The 18,128-nt window shown below is 37.0% G+C and overlaps 1 protein-coding gene across 2 annotated transcripts in view; it reads left to right on the top strand.

Annotated features, from left to right (window-relative positions):
• The window catches only part of adgrv1 (adhesion G protein-coupled receptor V1), a 269,966-nt gene that overhangs the window by 154,044 nt on the left and 97,794 nt on the right, over nucleotides 1-18,128 (top strand). For both annotated transcript variants that reach the window (NM_001001845.3, XM_087251637.1), the window contains 12 exon segments: nucleotides 1,101-1,577; nucleotides 3,055-3,198; nucleotides 4,080-4,251; nucleotides 6,206-6,341; nucleotides 6,433-7,271; nucleotides 9,002-9,119; nucleotides 9,229-9,400; nucleotides 9,503-9,745; nucleotides 12,491-12,898; nucleotides 15,682-15,866; nucleotides 15,961-16,213; nucleotides 16,453-16,598. In NM_001001845.3, coding sequence (NP_001001845.2) covers nucleotides 1,101-1,577; nucleotides 3,055-3,198; nucleotides 4,080-4,251; nucleotides 6,206-6,341; nucleotides 6,433-7,271; nucleotides 9,002-9,119; nucleotides 9,229-9,400; nucleotides 9,503-9,745; nucleotides 12,491-12,898; nucleotides 15,682-15,866; nucleotides 15,961-16,213; nucleotides 16,453-16,598 — 3,293 coding nt within the window.

The raw sequence follows: 18,128 nt of genomic DNA on the forward strand, positions 1-18,128 counted from the left end.
TATGTATATATAAATAATGCTACCTCAGTCGTTAGCACTGCCGCCTTACAGCAAGAAGGTCGCTGGTTCAAGTTTCTGTTTGGAGTTTGCATGTTCTTCCCGTGTTTGCGTGGGTTTCCTCTGGGTGCTCCGGTTTCTCCTGCAAACACATGCGCTATACTGTAGGTGAATTGGATGAGCTAAATTGCTCATAGTCTATGTGTGTGCATTTGAAAGTGTATGTTTCCCAGTACAGGGTTGTGGCAGAAAAAGAATCTGCGGTGTAAAGAATATGCTGGAATAGTTGCCGTAGGAATTTTAATGAATGAATATTATTTTGAGTTTCAAGGATTCATAAACTCTTTTAAAGAAGTGGTTTAAAAAACATCATACATGTTCTGTCAAATATCGTCATTGTAATCGATACAAACTTTTAAAAGTTTGAAACAGTTTACTTTCAGCATGTGATTTACACTATTTTGATCACTAACATTGACAGCAGTACTTCTGTGATAATTAGATTTTTAGAAACAGAAATGTTTGTACTATGTGGTGGAACGACTAAACAATGAAGCTGCGTTACAATTATACATAACTACATCTTCAAAAGAATAGTTTTTAAACTCAGAAAATGTACTTAATTGGGCGTCATGGTGGCACAGTGGGTAACACAATTGCCTCACAGCAAAAAGGGCGATGGTTTGAGCCCCAGCTGGGTCAGTTGGCATTTCTGTGTGGAGTTTGCATGTTCTCCCCAAGCTGGCATGGGTTTTCTTTGGGTGCTTTGGGTTTTCACACGAGTCAGAAACCTGTGGTATAGGTAAATTGGGTGAATGAGTGTGTTTGGATATTTTCCAGTGATGGGTTGCAGTTGTAAGGGCATCCGCTGCGTAAAACATATGCTGGAGAAGTTGGCAGTTCATTTCACTGTGGTGAACCCAGATTAATAAAGGGACTAAGCCGATAAGAAAATGATTGAATTAATGATTTACTTTTTCGTTTTACTGTACTTTTGATTGATAAATGCAGCCTTGGTCAGCAAAAAACATTTCTTTCAAAAACAACTTTGAAATATATATTTTTTAATTTAGCAAGAAACAACTTTTTTGTCCCCCTCACAGGTTTTCTGGCAAATTCTCAGTGATGCAGACACATCAGGAGACTTCGCTGCCCTGCGTGGTTCAGTCATCATCCTGGCAGGACAGCGTTTGGCAGAGATCATCCTCACCCTGCTGCCCGACTCTGTGCCTGAGCTGGAGGAAACATACACCCTCCGTCTGACCTCTGTAGAAGGTGGCGCAGAGCTGGACTTAAACCGCAGCATCACCCGTCTGAAGGTCCGTGCCAATGACGAACCCCATGGGGTGTTTGTCATGTATTCCCAAAACCAGTCAGTGGTTGTCAACGCTGCAGACCGAAGCAGACAACTCATTATCAGCGTCAACAGGCTGGCAGGAGCTTTCGGCAATGCCAGTGTGGGATACAGGATAAGTTTTACCACTCCTGGGCAGAGTTTTACAGAGGACACGATCACTGGAAACATACTGGTGAAGGATGGAGAACATGAGGCCAGCATTAGAGTCCCAGTTAGTAGCCAGGTGAGTGATTTAAAGCCACAGTATGTCATTTTCAGCGCTACAGGGTGCAAATTCACAATAAAAAAAACATATTTTGGTGACACCGTGACTGAGTGTGGAATCGTGGGAGTTGTCATCTTCACTAAATCCTGTGGAACTCTTCATGTTCATGGATGAGCTAAAGCATTCAAAGCGCATGTAACGAAGGCCAGCTAGTAAGTGCTGTGCATGTAAACCTCACTTCTCTGACCTCTCAAAGTGCTCTAGTGACAGATGCTAGTGGCCATGGTCTTTAGCCTCCTTATTAGAGCAACCAACTCCCATGCAGAAGGTCGCCGGTTCTATACCAGGTTGGGTGATGTAGGACTGGTGGGGTTACATTAATGTCGGGACACATCAATGTCAAAGAACTAGGGCAGACAGAAAACAACTTCACTTTTTTCCCTCTTGCCAGCCACATCTAGACCAAGAATCAGCTTGTAAACACACCAAACAAACAACAGCCAACTGAAACGAGAGTGGTTGTTCTGCATCTGCATGAAATTATGTGTTTTTCTGCATCCAAATGGCACAGTAGTCCACAATGGGAATGCAGAACTTTTGATTTGCAGATACAAATCATGATATGTTTAATAATCTACTAATCCAATCCAATCATTTCAAACTATTTAAAAAAATGCAGTCAAACTGCAGCCAACGTCTTCATGTTCCCAGTTGACACAAATTGTTTACTTGGTTTTGTCGCTGTAGCTTTTTTTAGTAGCTTAATATCCAATCAAAGCGTTCTTTTTTTTTTTGTTAATGGCTGATGGCAATTCTATATGCTGAATCAGGCCAACTCGCTTTGACATTAACCAGATATAAGGAGGTGTGTGGAACACACCAAACAAACTAGTCTGACAGATGCTCACTGAAGGCCCCACGCTGACCAATGGATGACTGTCAAATTGGTGTGTCCCAGCCCTAAGGTTGAATGCTACAATAGTGAAATTAAACCACTGAAGAGTTTGCTGAAGAAAAATGAGTGTGATGTGACACAAAAGCAGCAGAGCTTTTATTATAATGATATACTAGCTTTTTCCTCTAGATTTGAACAGCATTTGAAACATTTGGGCTAATGTAAGTAGGCCTACAAAAGTCAGCAAAATGTTCTAGTTCAGGGATGTCCAAGCTCGGTCCTGCTGAGTTTAGCTCCAACTTGCTTCAACACACCTGCCAGGACATTTCTAGTATATTTAGTAAGAGCTTGATTAGCTGTTTCAGATGTGTTTGATCAGGGTTGGAGCTAAACTCTGCAGAACATTGGCCCTCCGGGACCAAGTTTGGACATCCCTGTTCTGGTGGTTTTTGGATACTTTAATAAAAAAAGGTACATACTGTTTCTTTAATGTATTGCATGTATTGGTTTTTAATTTGGACATTTAATATTCAAGTTTTAATGTTTTTCTTGTCAACCTTAATTGAGTTAATGTTATTGTTTTGAATGTGTCCACTGCAGGTGTTCTTTGTAACCGGCTTTAATTTCAGTGTTGAGCTGACGGATGTGACTCTGATTGGTCCTCTGCTCGGTTCCCCTCCCAGAATTCAGCTGGAATCAAAGTTGGCTGTTGTTTCGGTTCCTGAAGTGGCAGCAAATGCTGTGGTAAAATATTGAAATATTGCATATTGCACTATTTAATCTCACCACGAGATGGCGCGCTATTAATAGATAATTGCTAGTTAACCAATAATGTCTCATTGATGTCCTAACATATTAATTTAGTAGTGGCAGCTTTTTCTTTTTTTATTTGAAATATGAATAATGAATAAATAAATAAACAGTTTAGTTTAACCATAGTGTTTGTAATAATTCACATGGTAATCAATACGCCCAAAACATTGTCACAACACCTTTACTGTAGTAAAACGTTTACATTTTTGCAAAACAGTATTTTACAGTGTTTATAAATGGTATTAATGCCTTATTTAGACTGTCAGTCTATATCCATTTTTCACCCAGAAATGTATTTATTTATTTATTTATTTATTTATTTATTTATTTATTTATTTATTTATTTATTTATTTATTTATTTATGTTTTGGTTCATGGCATACAACAATGTTTAATTAATATATTATTATTATTATTATTATTATTATTATTATTATTATTATTATTATTATTGTTGTTGTTGTTGTTGTTGTTGTTGTTATTGTTATAATAAAAAAAAAAATTGGATCCAGTGCTGTAAGCAAGCACTAATGACCTCTGTAAGGACAAATCATCATTAATTAAATTAAGACATAATTGTAGATCAAACAGCAATATGATTATTATACAGCACCTTTTATATTGGTGTAAAGGGAATTATATATGATCTTAAATACTTTAATTATTATGAATAGGCAAGTCACATTCAAATATTTAACAATTTCAAACAGTAAGACACCATTACAGTAGACTTAAGCTAATAGAAATGATTGTTGGCATGTGTCAAATGCTTAATAATTAAACTCAGCATGGTTGCTCTGCTTGTGTTGCAGGTTGGATTTGCCTCTTTGGCCCTGCGGGTCTTAGATATAGAGAGTGGCCAGTGTGAGGCGCTGGTGACACGGACAGGCTTATATGGGAACATTACTGTCCGATGGAGCTCTGGGTTTCCTCCTGGTCAAACTCCACCAGGATACCAACCAGGGGAAATTTTGCCAAGATCAGGTTAGCTCCGCAGAGACAAATAACAGGTTAAACTTAGTTACAACTGCTTTTTAAAATTTGTGTAATATTTCCAATTAATTATGTAAGTCTCCCTGTCAGAGGCTTTTATTCACATTTTATTACAGCCCCTTGTTGTTAAAGGGATAGTTCACCCAAAAAGGAAAATTCTGCCATCATTTACAGTACTTAAACCTGTTTGAGTTTTCTTCTGTTTAACAAAAATGAAGATATAATGAAGAGTGTTGGAAAAAAGGCCTTCCATAGTATGTTTTGTTTCTATTATGGATGCCATTAGCTGTTTTGTTCCCCAACATTCTTCAGAAGATCTTGTTTTGTGTTCAACGGAAGGACGATATTCATAAATGTCTAGAAGCCCTTTAGTATGACTAGATGGTAAGGACATTTTACTTTTGGGTTAACTACTGTATTAACCTTTTACAATTTCAGAAAGTGGTATAATATTTTATTCAATGAAAAGAGAAGAAAGTTTATGGATGCCAAACAAGTACCAAAGAGTTTGATAGCTGTGAGATTTCATGAGAGAGTGTTGTGTACTTGGTCAGTTCAGCATAATAGTTAATGACTGAAAATGATAATTTCATGACTCATATACATTACTTTGTGAACACCTAATACAGTGATTTTATGTAAAAGCATCTTTACATAACAGGGGGTGCACAGAAACCAAACCTAAAGCAGCCTAAATTTACAAAGACCATTGTGTCACAGTGTCTTCACACTTAATTAGGGATCGCTGTGTAAAATACTGTATGACTTTATATGATGTTTTTTGCTACATCACAACAGTAACCATAAATCTTACCCGCTGGTGGTTTTAGGTATACAATGATCACTGGCAGTTGTAGTGATAGATTAGTTTATCCACAAATGAAAACGATGTTATGAATCGCTAACCTCGTGTCATATGAATCCCCTAAGACCTTTATACAAATTCAGAACATAATTTAGGATATTTCAGATGACATCCTGGAGCTCTCTCTCATTCTCTGTTGACAGCAATAGTCCAGTGACATTTAGAAAGTTCAGAAAACATTCTCAAAACATTACATTGGACTTCAATGGTTCAACTGTAATCACACGAAGCTCCATGACTACTTTTGTTTGCCAAAAAGAACCCTATTTGTTTTTTATTTATTTTATTGTTTTGCTTATGTCTTCCGTGTCAGATCAGGGTGAATGTTGCATCTACTGAGTCTAATGGCAATATATTATACCGCCCATAGTATACACACACCATGACCCGACAGGAAAGAAAATATCTAATCAAACAACATCATATTTACAGTTTTGTTTTATTTTTTGGTCCACAAAAAGTATTTTAGAGCTTCATATGATTGCAGTTGAAACACTGAAATCCCATGGAATGTTTTTGGTTCCTGGATTTTTAAGATCTCATGACTGTTGAAACAAAGCGGCAAGGTGGCTCAGTGGTTAGCACTGTGGTCTCACAGCAAGAAGGTCGCTGGAGTCCCGGCTAGACCAGTTGGTACTTCTGTGTGGAGTTTGCATGTTCTCACCATGTTGGCGTGGGTTTCCTCCGTGTGCTCCGGTTTCCTTTACAAGTCCAAAGACATGCGCTGTAGATAGATTGCATTAACTAAATTAGCCAAAGTGTATGAGTGTTAAGAGTGTATGGGTGTTTCCCAATACTGAATCCGGCATCCGTTGCGTAAAAAATATGCCACTATACTTGGCGGTTCATTCTGCTTTGGTGACTGCTGATAAATAAGGGACTAAGCTGAAGAAAAATGAAGGAATGAATGACTGTTGAAAGAGCTTTTGAATTTCATCCAAAATGTTTTGTTTTGAAGATAAACAAAGGTCTCAAGGGAAAGGAATGACAACTGAATTTTAATTTTTTGGTGAACTAACCCTTTAAGGAAAATTCCAAAATGATGAACATTTCTGTTCTTCTCTTTCTTCATATCTGAAGGCTCAGTGATGCTTTTCCATGGTCAGAGGAGTGAGCTGATCTCTTTCACTGCCCTCAATAACATCTCAGTCGTCACAGCACATGCCATTTACCTCACCTCTGTAGAGTCCGAGTCGCCTGGTGGAGCACGTCTTAGGTACCAATCTCCTCCAACACCAAGACATAATTCTCCCTCTCTCCTATTTGTCTGTGCTAACAATATTGGTTTGCTATATTGTATTCATCAGGACCGGTTACACAGTAGCCGAAGTGGAGCCATTGGGATTGTATCAGTTTCATCCCAATTCCCAGCATCTGGTCATCGAGGAGGACGTGCAGACCATAACACTCTACGTCCAGCGCTTCTATGGCTTCCGCAGCAACCGATCCAGCGTCTCCTACAGGACATGGCCTGGCACTGCCCAACCTGACAAGGACTATGTGCCAGTGACAGACGGTCAGCTTCTGTTTGATTCCCGGCAAACATCCGCTTCAATTCGCCTGTCCATTCTGGACGATACCTTAACTGAGCCGGATGAGGATTTTTATGTAAACTTAACCAGCGTGCGCGTTCTCAGCACCACCTTGCCTCTAATCACAGCTCAGCCTGAGATTGTACAGAAAAATAGCATATCTACTGTTACCATTCGTGCTAATGATGTGGTTAGTGGATTTCTGAGTATCGGGCCAGCAGTGAAATTGATTTCTGAAGACAGTGTGGAGGATTCGCCCCAGCAGAAGCTTCAACTCAGAGTACGGAGGACAGCAGGGCTCTCAGGGGTGGTGAGTGCCAAAATCAGGGCTTATGCAGGACTCAAAACCCCATTGGTGGATGCATCACAGTTTCATCGGGAGCACAATGGCACGTGGGCCTTGGAGGGAGAAGACTTTGCTCTAGAGACGCAGAGTGTGACGCTGTTGGAGGGACAGAATGAGGTGGAGGTCACTGTGATAATACTGAATGATCAGGAGCCCGAGGGGCAGGAGGCCTTCTTTATCTACCTCAGCGATGCAGAAGGTGGAGCACAGATTGTCAGTGTGCCAGATGAGCTGGGCTTCACTTCCTTTGCCAAAATCATTATTCTGGGTGAGAAATTACTGTAGCTGTCATTACAAGGGCTCAACATTAGGGATTTTTTTTCTCTAATATTTGCTTCAATCCCACCAACAAACAAACACATTCATATACAAATGAATTTAAAAACATCAGCCCTCCTGCGAAATTTTTAATTTTTAAAATTATTTCACAAATGCTATTTTAGTCTATTTAGTCTATTTTAGTTTATTAAATCATCGATAAGACCTTTCATTTTCAGTTAGCCAGCCCAAGCGCTTCTGGTGAACTGTGCCACCATTACAAAATTACCACATTTAAAATCTGATTTCTTTAAAAATCAGTGATCATCACTGTCTGATTGATATACATTTCAAAATAAGTTTCAGACCGGACAGGAAGCACTGCATTAAATCCGTTTTTTAAACGCAATTTTTTTTAAATATGGAAATTTATTTTATTTATTTTATTTTATTTTAGTTTCTGTGCTCGGCTGCTGCTACTGATGCTGCTTGCATTCACACTGCTTTTCATCACTGCTTTACATTACAACATCGATGCTGTAAAAAAAAAACTTGAAATGAAATTAAAAATAGTCACATTAACCTTTCACTGGAAGTTGGATGAAAAACACTAGCTGTGCATATAGCTCATTGCGGTCCTCTGGACCCCTTTCTCTAGACACTTTGTATGTCTCTCTTATTTGACAAAAGGATCAGTTCATGGATCTCTCTGGTAACCAGCTGATGATCTGAATCAGGTACAGTATGTTAAGCAAGGTAGACATATAAAATGTGCAGGGTGGGGTGTCTCAAGGACTGAAATTTGGATACACTGCATTAAATTATGCTTGTGAGACAAGTGATTATTTCAGCTTCAGCGCTGGATAGTTTTAATATTTTACTTATGACTTGAGCCAGACAGAATCTACACATATATATATTTTTTTTATTTTTTTATTTTTTTTTATCTAATATCTCTACTAAAAGACAGAACATATTACTTTACAAACTGTATTTTAAATAAATCATATGACATTTTAATATTATTATATTACAATAATATCTGTGAAATGACTTTAAAAACTGAATAAATATAAATTGAAACACATTTACACAAGTAAAAAAATAGACTCAATGGGCTAAAAATCTGCTGATTTTGTGTGGGCCTACGTATGACCACGCCAGCAATCCAGTAATGTGTATTTCAGTAAGATCAGCATTATTATTATTATTTTTTATTTATTATTTTTTTTAATGAAGTCTCTTTCTTACCATTTTACCATGTATTTAATAACAATAGAGTAGAGGAGACAGCATAAACAGTGAAATATTGATACAATTTGAATTTTTCGTTCAATTTCTGTCAATTTAAAAGGATAGTTCACCTAAAAAAAATAAAATTAAAATCATTTACTCAGCCTCAGTTAGTTAATTTCTGTCTTTTGTTAAACACCAAGATATTTTGAAAAAAATGAAACCTGTAACTATTGACTTTCAAAGTATTTTTTTATTTTATTTTATTTTTTGTCTGCTATGAAAGCCAATGGTTATAAGTTTCTTTAAAATATTTTCTTTAGTGCTCAGCAGAATAAAATTTGCAAAGTTTTGGAACCATGCAAGGTTGAGTAACTAGTGAGTAAATTTAAATTTTTGTGTGAACTATCCCTTTAATTAAATAAATAAGAAAGCAAATGAACAAGAAAGACATAAAGACAATTTCCCAAGACTCTTTGTGCAATTACTGTTTGCTTCTGTACACAGGGAGTGATCTCCAGAATGGTATAGTTGGCTTCAGTCTGAGCTCTCTGTCCGGGCAGGTCCTGGATGAGGACTCAGTAAACAGAACCGTGACACTTGTATTGCAAAGACAGGAAAACAGGTTTCACACATTTTTTTTTTTTTCAGAACAGCAATTTATTGTTAATAATTTTACATATATATATTCTAAAACTGCATATTAAATAATAAAAAAATTGCTATATTTCCAGAGCATTTGAAGATGTGCTGGTGTTTTGGCGGGTCACATTCAGCACTACAGATCATGCATTGGTCAGTCATGGAGTGGATTTGAGCAAAGAGCTGCTGCAGACTTCAGGCACGTCCATCTGCAGGAAGGGAGAAGTTCTCTGTGCCCTCAAGTTGGAGGTCCAACCAGACAAGGTACTTGTTTTTACTTTATATGTACTTCAGAGCTCAAAAGTAATCCATCTTAACACTGTGTCTGATCATCTTGCTCATTTTTTTCTGGTCTGTGTACTACAGAACCCAGAGTATGAGGTGTGGTTTCTGGTGGAGGTCTATAAAGTGGGCGAAGGTGCTGCTATAAACCAGACTGCCCGTTTTGCCAACATCACCATGCTGGAGAGTGATGACCCACGTGGGCTGGTGTACTTTGCCCAGGGCTCCAGATTACCTGTGGTCACCCTCAAAGCTACAAGCGTCAGCCTTCAGATCTACAGAGACGCCAGTACAGCATTATCTATTTCTGTCAAGTACCGGATGCAGGTCAGATTCATTTGACAGATAAGCACATTAATGAACATTACAAACTAGACCTTCCCAAAAATGTACACTCGATTACTTATTAATGTTACAAATACATTCCTGCTGAAAATGTGTGTGTGTGTATATATTGGGGACGTGTATAACAAACAAAATAACTACATATATATATATATATATATATATATATATATATATATATATATATATATATATATATATATATATATATATATATATATATATATATATATATATATATATATATATATACTGTATATATACTGTGCATATATATATGTATGTACTGTATATTAGTTATTTTGTTTGTTAATATTTATTTTAATTAACATAAATAAACGTTTAGTACGTTTATTTATTTATTTATGTTAATTGAAATATTAATTTAATAGTAATATATTTAATATTTAATTTTAATAAGAAATATTAATATATGTTTATGTTAATTGAAATATATACACACACACACACATATATATATATATATATATATATATATATATATATATATATATATATATATATATATATATAATTTGTTATTATACTATATAAATATATATAATATAATTATAATATAGTATTAATTAATGTTAGTAATAATTTGTGTATTATTTGTGTATTATTACAATAATTATAATTAGTAATTATAATTACTATAATTGTTAATAAGCAATACATTTTTTTTTTATATATAATTATGTCCAGTTAATAGTACCCACGGAATATATTACATAATGTGACCTTATTAGTGACGAGAGGCTTAAGATGATGTCAAATTCATGAGCTACGATGTTGAATGTGGAGAAGATAAGAGCTCTGAGCAATTAGGCCTCTAGATTCCTAGAAAATACTTCAAAGGCAATATCTATGGTCATATAGTGGAACTGGAAAAGTAGGATGTGACATGTCGATTAAGGTTTTACGCCCAAAGTCCATTAGACTGTGGGAATGCTTTCTCATGCCAGCTTTTTGCGCTTTTTGTCCCTCTGTCACACCCTTTCCTTTATTCTGTACAGTTTTATTTGCCTACTGTTTCAGCTTAAGGCTTAAGGAAATGCTATTCATTTTCAGGTTTAGTACACTTTTAACAGTGCAGATCATTTTTTTGTGATAAAAGCGTCGGCACACTTTATTATTTTACTTTATTTATATAAATGCATTTGTGCATAGGTTTATATATATATATATATATATATATGTATGTGTGTGTGTGTCAACAGTGGGGGAAATAAGTATTCAACACATCACCATTTTCTCAGAAAACATATTTCTAAAGGTGCTGTTGACTTGAAATTTTCACCAGATGTAATGTAATGTGTATATTTATATAGCACACACGACCACAAGTGTAAAGCATCCGCTTAGGTCAGGCGTGTCCAAACTCGGTCTTGGAGGGCCACTGTCCTGCTGAGTTTACCTCCAACTTGCATCAACACACCTGCTGGTTTTCAGTGTATCCTAGCATATCTAGCTTGATTAGCTGCTTTAGGTGTGTTTGATTAGGGTTGGAGCTAAACTTTCCAGGACACCGGCCTACCAGGACAGAGTCTGGATACCCCTGACTTAGATGATGCGATGGCAGCCAGTGATAGAGCCAGTTTGGTGAATGGGGATGATTGGGAGGCCATGATCAGTAAGGACTAATGATGGGAATTTGGCCGATGATTTGGAAAAATATATATATTAGCTGCTTTAGTCCAACATTTACATTAGAAGGATGATGAAGATGAAGTCAGGGTGGACATTTCAGCAAAACAATGATCTAAAACACAGTCAAGGGAGCTCTTAAATGGTTATAGAGAAAGAAAATCAAGCTGTAGACAGGCTCAGCCAATCACCTGACTTGAATCCAAAAGTAAATTCAAAGTGAAGATCAAACAAGAACCACACAAGACCCACACAACCATCAAGATATTCAAACTCTGTTGTTGTCTGTGAACAAAATCACACCTGAGCAATGCATGAGACTTAATTTTCCACATGACAGTCATCCTATTTTATTTTATATAAAATATTAGATTTATTTCAATAGTTCAGTACATTCTCCTTGTGTCATTCCATTGTTATTACACCTAGCAATATGTGTGTGTGTGTGTGTGTGTGTGTGTGTGTGTGTGTGTGTGTGTGTGTGTGTGTGTGTGTGTGTGTGTGTTAAATACTTTTTCCCCACTGTATTATTTCAATATTTTAGATGCAATATTTTAGTCATGGTAGAATATTATTTAAATAAATAATTAAACATGATCTTTAAAAGTTTTGTGGTACGCAGTTTACTGATATTTGCAGAGAACTGGCATGGTGAAAAAGTCATTATTTAACTCATTAAGCATTTGGAATTACAGCAAAAAAATCTAAAAAATCTAAACATTTCAATTACCAAGCCATATTTCTTTTACTTTTTGTGCTGCTTTTGGTAAATTACTGGCAAAATATATTGGCAGTCATTTCTACATTTTCAATAGATAATCTCTAGAAACCTTTGCTTCAATATTCCACTTTTCTGAGATTTAAAATTTTTAGTAAAAAAAAAAGAATTTAAATTTACTCAAAAAATATCAATATAATAAAATATTTACAAAAAAAAAAAAAAACTCTTCAATCTGACCCTTGTCTCTTATACATTCAAATTTCTTGGGAAAAAAAATCATTGTATTGTAATCCATTGTGTTAACTCCAATGTTTAACTGTACAATAATTGTGTTTGTGCCTCATATTCTCTCACAGGAGCTTCCAAAAGTAGAGTCTATTGGACCCAGTCTGGTCTGGCCGGCTGTAGCAGGGCAGGATTTTATCATGTCAGAGGGCACGTTGACATTTGAGATTGGACAGAGTAGTGCTGGCCTGAACATAGACCTCACACCAAACATTGGTTCCTCCAATCTGACACCCAAACGCTTCCAAGTGGTTCTCTCTGATGCTACCGGTGGCGCACGGGTTCATCCAGAATTCGGGCTGGCGAACGTCACCCTGGTTTCAGACACAGAGACTCAGGCTGTGTGGGCCCTGCTGGACCAGCTACACCAGCCTCTGGAGGAGACCATCATCAACCGAGTCCTGCATGCACTCATCAATAAAGTTAGCAGGGACATCACTCCAGAGCAGCTAATGGCAGTGCTGGATGCCTCCAGCAAGGTAAGCGAGTGAGGGAAGGTGATTTTTCTATGAATTGTTCAGCCCTAGTAAAACTTAAAGATTATATTTGATGTTTGACGTAATCTCACCTGAAATATCATGCACATCTAATGAAAAGTAAATTACAGCCGTCTTATATTAAATGAGAGGCATGTCAAATACTTGAAAGCAGTTAATTGGGCAAAAGATTTGAAAAGAAACTGAAGTGTTAGGTGATGTTAAAAAAAATGCTGGTCTAAATAGATGAAAGTGCAACCCGGGCTCATTTTGGAAACGTAGCCCTGCGGACGTTTCTGCAGACCGCGAAATACGTCCCGGGAGGTACTTATTCGAGCAGTTTTTGTTTTCGCGGATCCGCAAGAGGCCACTGTGCGCGTTTTTTCACGTCTCGAACGCCTCTCAGAAGCGCGCCGTTCGCACCTGCACTGTTCTCGTGTGAAAAGCCGCCGGAGGCCACTGTAAAACGGCCGTCCGTCCGACTGACTGGCTGAACGACTGAACAATCCACCGGGCGGCTGATTGGCCTTCTCTTCCTCCTCCTTCCCTAAACCCAAGTGACGCTTTGCAAAAGCCGTCCAGTAAAAAAAAAAAAAAAAGCAAAAGCCCTTGTCTTTGATTTTGACCGCGTTTTCGGATCTCGCCCCGTTCTCGCCCCTATTTTTTGGATTCTGTTATTCATCTTACCTGATTTCTGGAACCGCTCTTCCCCGGACTCGATCCCGGTCATCCCCGTGGCCGGCTCCTCCTCCTCCGGGCCTCCGCTCCGTCGACCTAACGCTGCGAGCTAAGCGGACAAACTGGTTGCAGCGGGAAAGCCCTCCACTCGGAGGCGAACCGTCAGCCGGCAAGCGCGAAGAGGAGGAGAGGATCGGTGTCACACCGCCCCGTAGCGTTTGCTCGAAAAAACTAAACGCGGCCATACGTACCTCCGGCCACGTAAAATCACAGTCTCCAGAAACGTCCGCAGGGCTACCTTTCCAGAATGAGCTTGGGTTGTGGAAGTGACAATCTGTAAGCTTTGAATGTTTATTTTTTTAGTAAATTAAAATTTGTCACTGTTTTGGAGCATATTAGTATTTTTAAGGATAAAATATTGCTGGACATTTCAGCTTTTTTCCTATTACAGCATTGAATTGCATTTTCATTTTTAAAATAGAAAGCACATTTTAAATTGTAGAATTATATTTTATAATATTATGGTATTTTTGGTTAAATAAGCCAAGTTTATCTGTTTTTAGAGAGACAAGAATTTAAGTTGGCCGGCTCATGAGAATGTTTTTAAAATGCTGTAGTTCAGGAAATCCAGTAGCTCAAAAGAACAATGAGGGACCACATATTGACCCCTTGAGATTAATTAAGACAGCTTTCCCCAGAGTATTTTTTGTTCCTTAATTTCATAGAAATCGCTTTTCTTGGCAGTGCAATGCATATGTGTGCAGCTATAAAGCTCCACTGTGTAAAACAAAAAATCTAGTCTTGGTAAGAAAGCTTTGTCTCTCAGTTAAGCTCTGCTTTTTTTATTACTGGAAACAGAGTAACACCCTTAATGTTTCACACACTGACTTGCTACAATTTAAGCTGCTTTCTCAGTTGTAAATGTGATGTGTTCTTGTCAGTTTGCTTGAAGTTATTTTTTAAATGCAGATTGAACTAAAAATTAAAGAATTATATGTTGCTAATAATAATAATAATAATAATAATAATAATAACAACCTAAATTATATTTCAAGTTAAATACATTTATTTTAACCTAATTAGAATTTATTCAAGTAATTTAATATTAAGTTTCTGCTGATAGCCTTGCATTTTCACTCTTTAAAAAAAAAATCCAAACATATTTTCCTTTCTTTTGTTTGTTTGTTTCAGTGTTTATTTTACAGTGATGCAATAGAAGAACCAGTTTGGGTTACACCAGAAACTTTTCACTCTTTTTGCTCCTCCAAAAATACAAAAAACAAAACGAAACCCTTTTGGTCAATGAAAATGTTCCATAGATGAGATACAGGTTCTTCATTGAACTATCAATGCCAATAAAGATTTTTTTTTTTTTCTCAGTGTGTTGCATCACCATACTTATAGATACAAGTTATCTTAGAAACCGTGCTGTTTTCTAGTGAAGGTTAAGCTGATAGGCAATCTAACTGCTACTGAACAGAGTTTGACTGCTTCTGTATTTCCACACAGCTAATGTAAAATAAATGCAATAGCAGTTAAACATGCATTGATTGGGCCAATACTGTTGTTTGAGATCTGCTCAGGCCCAGCAGACACACAATGCCATAAGAGGTTAATACTACAATAGATTTAGGTTGTGATGTCAAGTGACCAAAAATTCAATGTCTAGCCAGCGTCTAAGGACAACGTTATTTTCACGTCCAATAATGGCATCAAATGACATTGATATTTGGTTAATTTTAGGTTGTGTTGGAAAGTGACCAAAATCCAACAGTGAACCAACATCTTATACCAACGTCATATTGACGTCAAATACTGACATTTATACTGACAGGTATGGCAACCAAAATCCAACATCTGATAGACATTATAGTGGTAACTTCCACACAACGTCAAGCTGTAGTTGATATTTGGTTGATTTTATGTTGAACTTTGGACACTGAAGTTGACCTGTCGTTGGGTTCTAACATTAACCCGATTTTCATTTCCAAACAAAATGCAACGTCCCATGTCTCCTAATGACGTACTGTGCCTGCTAGGGAACTTTTACATTAAATGTAATTGATATTATACTGTTCTTTGACAATCTTTTCTCACTTAATTGACAGATTCTGAGTGATGCTGAACAGACTCCTCTAAAAGATAGCAGTCGTGGGTTGACCTATGAACTCCTGTGTGCCATGGCGAACCCCAATCGAACGGATACTCAAGGTGTGAGCCAGCTGTCTGAAGTGGCAGAGCGCTTCGCATACAGCCTGCTTACAGACATTAAGTGTGGGGCAGAAGGAAAGAGGTGGGATATACACTCCAAATGAATGTTTGTATCTGATTTTACCGGAGCTCACTTTATTTTACAAACATTATTCTCCTCTGTACTCTATTCCCAGAGGCATAACCATACTGGACAATTGCCCATATTTCACCATCGCTGCACACCACTGGTATCCCATGCAGATTAACGGGCATACGTTCATAGGCAAAAACACAGACACGTTTACCTTGCCGGAGACCCTGCTGGAGGTTCCAGCTCTTCCTGCTGATAGCACAGCCCTGTCGGCTTGCTATAAAGTGCACTTCACCGAATACAGTACTGAGCACTGGTTCCTCACCAACAAAAAACCCAGCGCTTTAAATGGCAAGGTAAAAAAAAACATTATTGTAAACTCTTTCATTAAAACTAATATAACATTGTCAAGACGGCTTATGCAGGTGTCCAGGAGATGGCATTGTTCAGTTGTACATCATTTACTTTATTTCCTTTCTTTCTCAGCATATTTCAATTCTTTGTGTAGCAGTAACAGTGATTATGGAGATCTTATTAGCACTTGAGAGTGGGAAACTGGTTTACATCTTACTATTTAACGACTGTATGTATGCAGGTTTTTTCAGTCAGTCTTTATGGCAGAGGATCTAAACCTCTTTCCGAAGGTCAAGAGGTTGTTTACCGTATACATACCCCAGATCGACGAGGAAAACCAAAACCGAGCCAATCTCTGTGCCTGCTGTGGAATCAGGCTGCCGAAAGGTAATTACAAAGCGCAGGAACACTAGAGTAAGGAGCCCTGTAATGGTACATAAACTGCTCTGCTCAGTTGTACATACTGTACTTGAAAACATGCATGCCTATTTAGAAAAATAATAATAATAATACAAATAAAAGTCCTCACCCGAATCAAACTGACAGATTATCTGATGTCAAAAACTGACCTTGTTCATGTATTTCACAGTCATTTGTGGGACATACAGTGTGTACAGTGGGGCTGATGGGTCAAGGCTCCTAGCCTGTCATGATAAAAGTCTTTTTAAGGCCTGTCACACACATTATTTGGTGTATGTGGGTGTGTGTAGCTTTTATCCACGACTTTTTATCCACAATTTATCACTTTTTCTTTCTTATACCTTTTAGAATTATGTTTTATTCAGTAGTAAACATTTAAGTAGATCATCACCTTTCATCAAAGTTGTCCTAAAACTATTGAACAGCACCCATTCTTGTCCTAGGACAATTTTGAAAAGCATTTTTGATTCACTTAGAATGTTGACTACTATTTTTGGTAACGCTTTATTTTGATGGTTCATTTGAGTATTAGTAGATTGTCTGCTTAATGTCTGTTGATACATGCTCCTTCAACAGACATTTAACTGACTGTAAGAAACTTTGCAAGTACATGTCAGTTTACCCTAACCCTAACCCCTTCCTAACAGACTACTTATAATCTAATGAGGATTAGTTAGCATGTAGATGCAATGTAACTTAAATTCAAGAAATGGACTATCAAAATAAAGTGTGATGCAATTTTTTTTCGGTGTCATAACCATTTATTACACAACAGTGATTACTTGTAAATGACATCCTGAATTTCTTAAGCTCACTTATCTAATTCAGCATAATAAGAGATCATTGAAATGATAAGCTGGGGTGTTACATAAGTTTCATTTGCTGTAGATGAACAGAATGTCAAGTCTAATTTATTGTCTCTCTGTGTTTCCCCACTATGTGAAATCAGTCACTCTATCCTTAACCTTAAGGCCCAAGCTGTTTTTATACATGCATTTTTTTATTTATTATTTCTCTTTGCTATTTGGACATATTGGAACTTAATTAGAACAAAACCTAAGTAATCATCTTTTGATATGATGTACTTTTAGAGAAAAATTATGGCCATATATGTGGACTCGTGGTCTGAAATTTCATAAAACACAATACAGGTGACACGAAAAGTCACCTTTGTGTAATAGAATGTACTTTTTATTTCTGCCTTAAACACAGCAGTTTTTTTTTAATAACACATACACAAATATTTGTGAACATGTTTTGACTATCAGAGAGTAAAAACAAAAGTTTTTTATTCATTTTGAACAGTTTAAATAGTGTTTGGGACATTTCATATGCTGCAAAACACTGTATGTCTGTAACAAAATATAAAGCATAGGACATAAGAGGTAAAATGTGCTATGCCCTAGGAGGTTAAAGGGGTGGTTCGCTACGATATTGTATTTTAAACTTTAGTTGATGTGTATTGCAGATGTGTGAACATAAACAACATCTCTGAAT

This window comes from Danio rerio, chromosome 5 (genome assembly GCF_052040795.2).
Source record: "Danio rerio strain M-AB ecotype USA chromosome 5, GRCz13ab, whole genome shotgun sequence".
NCBI lineage: Eukaryota > Metazoa > Chordata > Actinopteri > Cypriniformes > Danionidae > Danio > Danio rerio.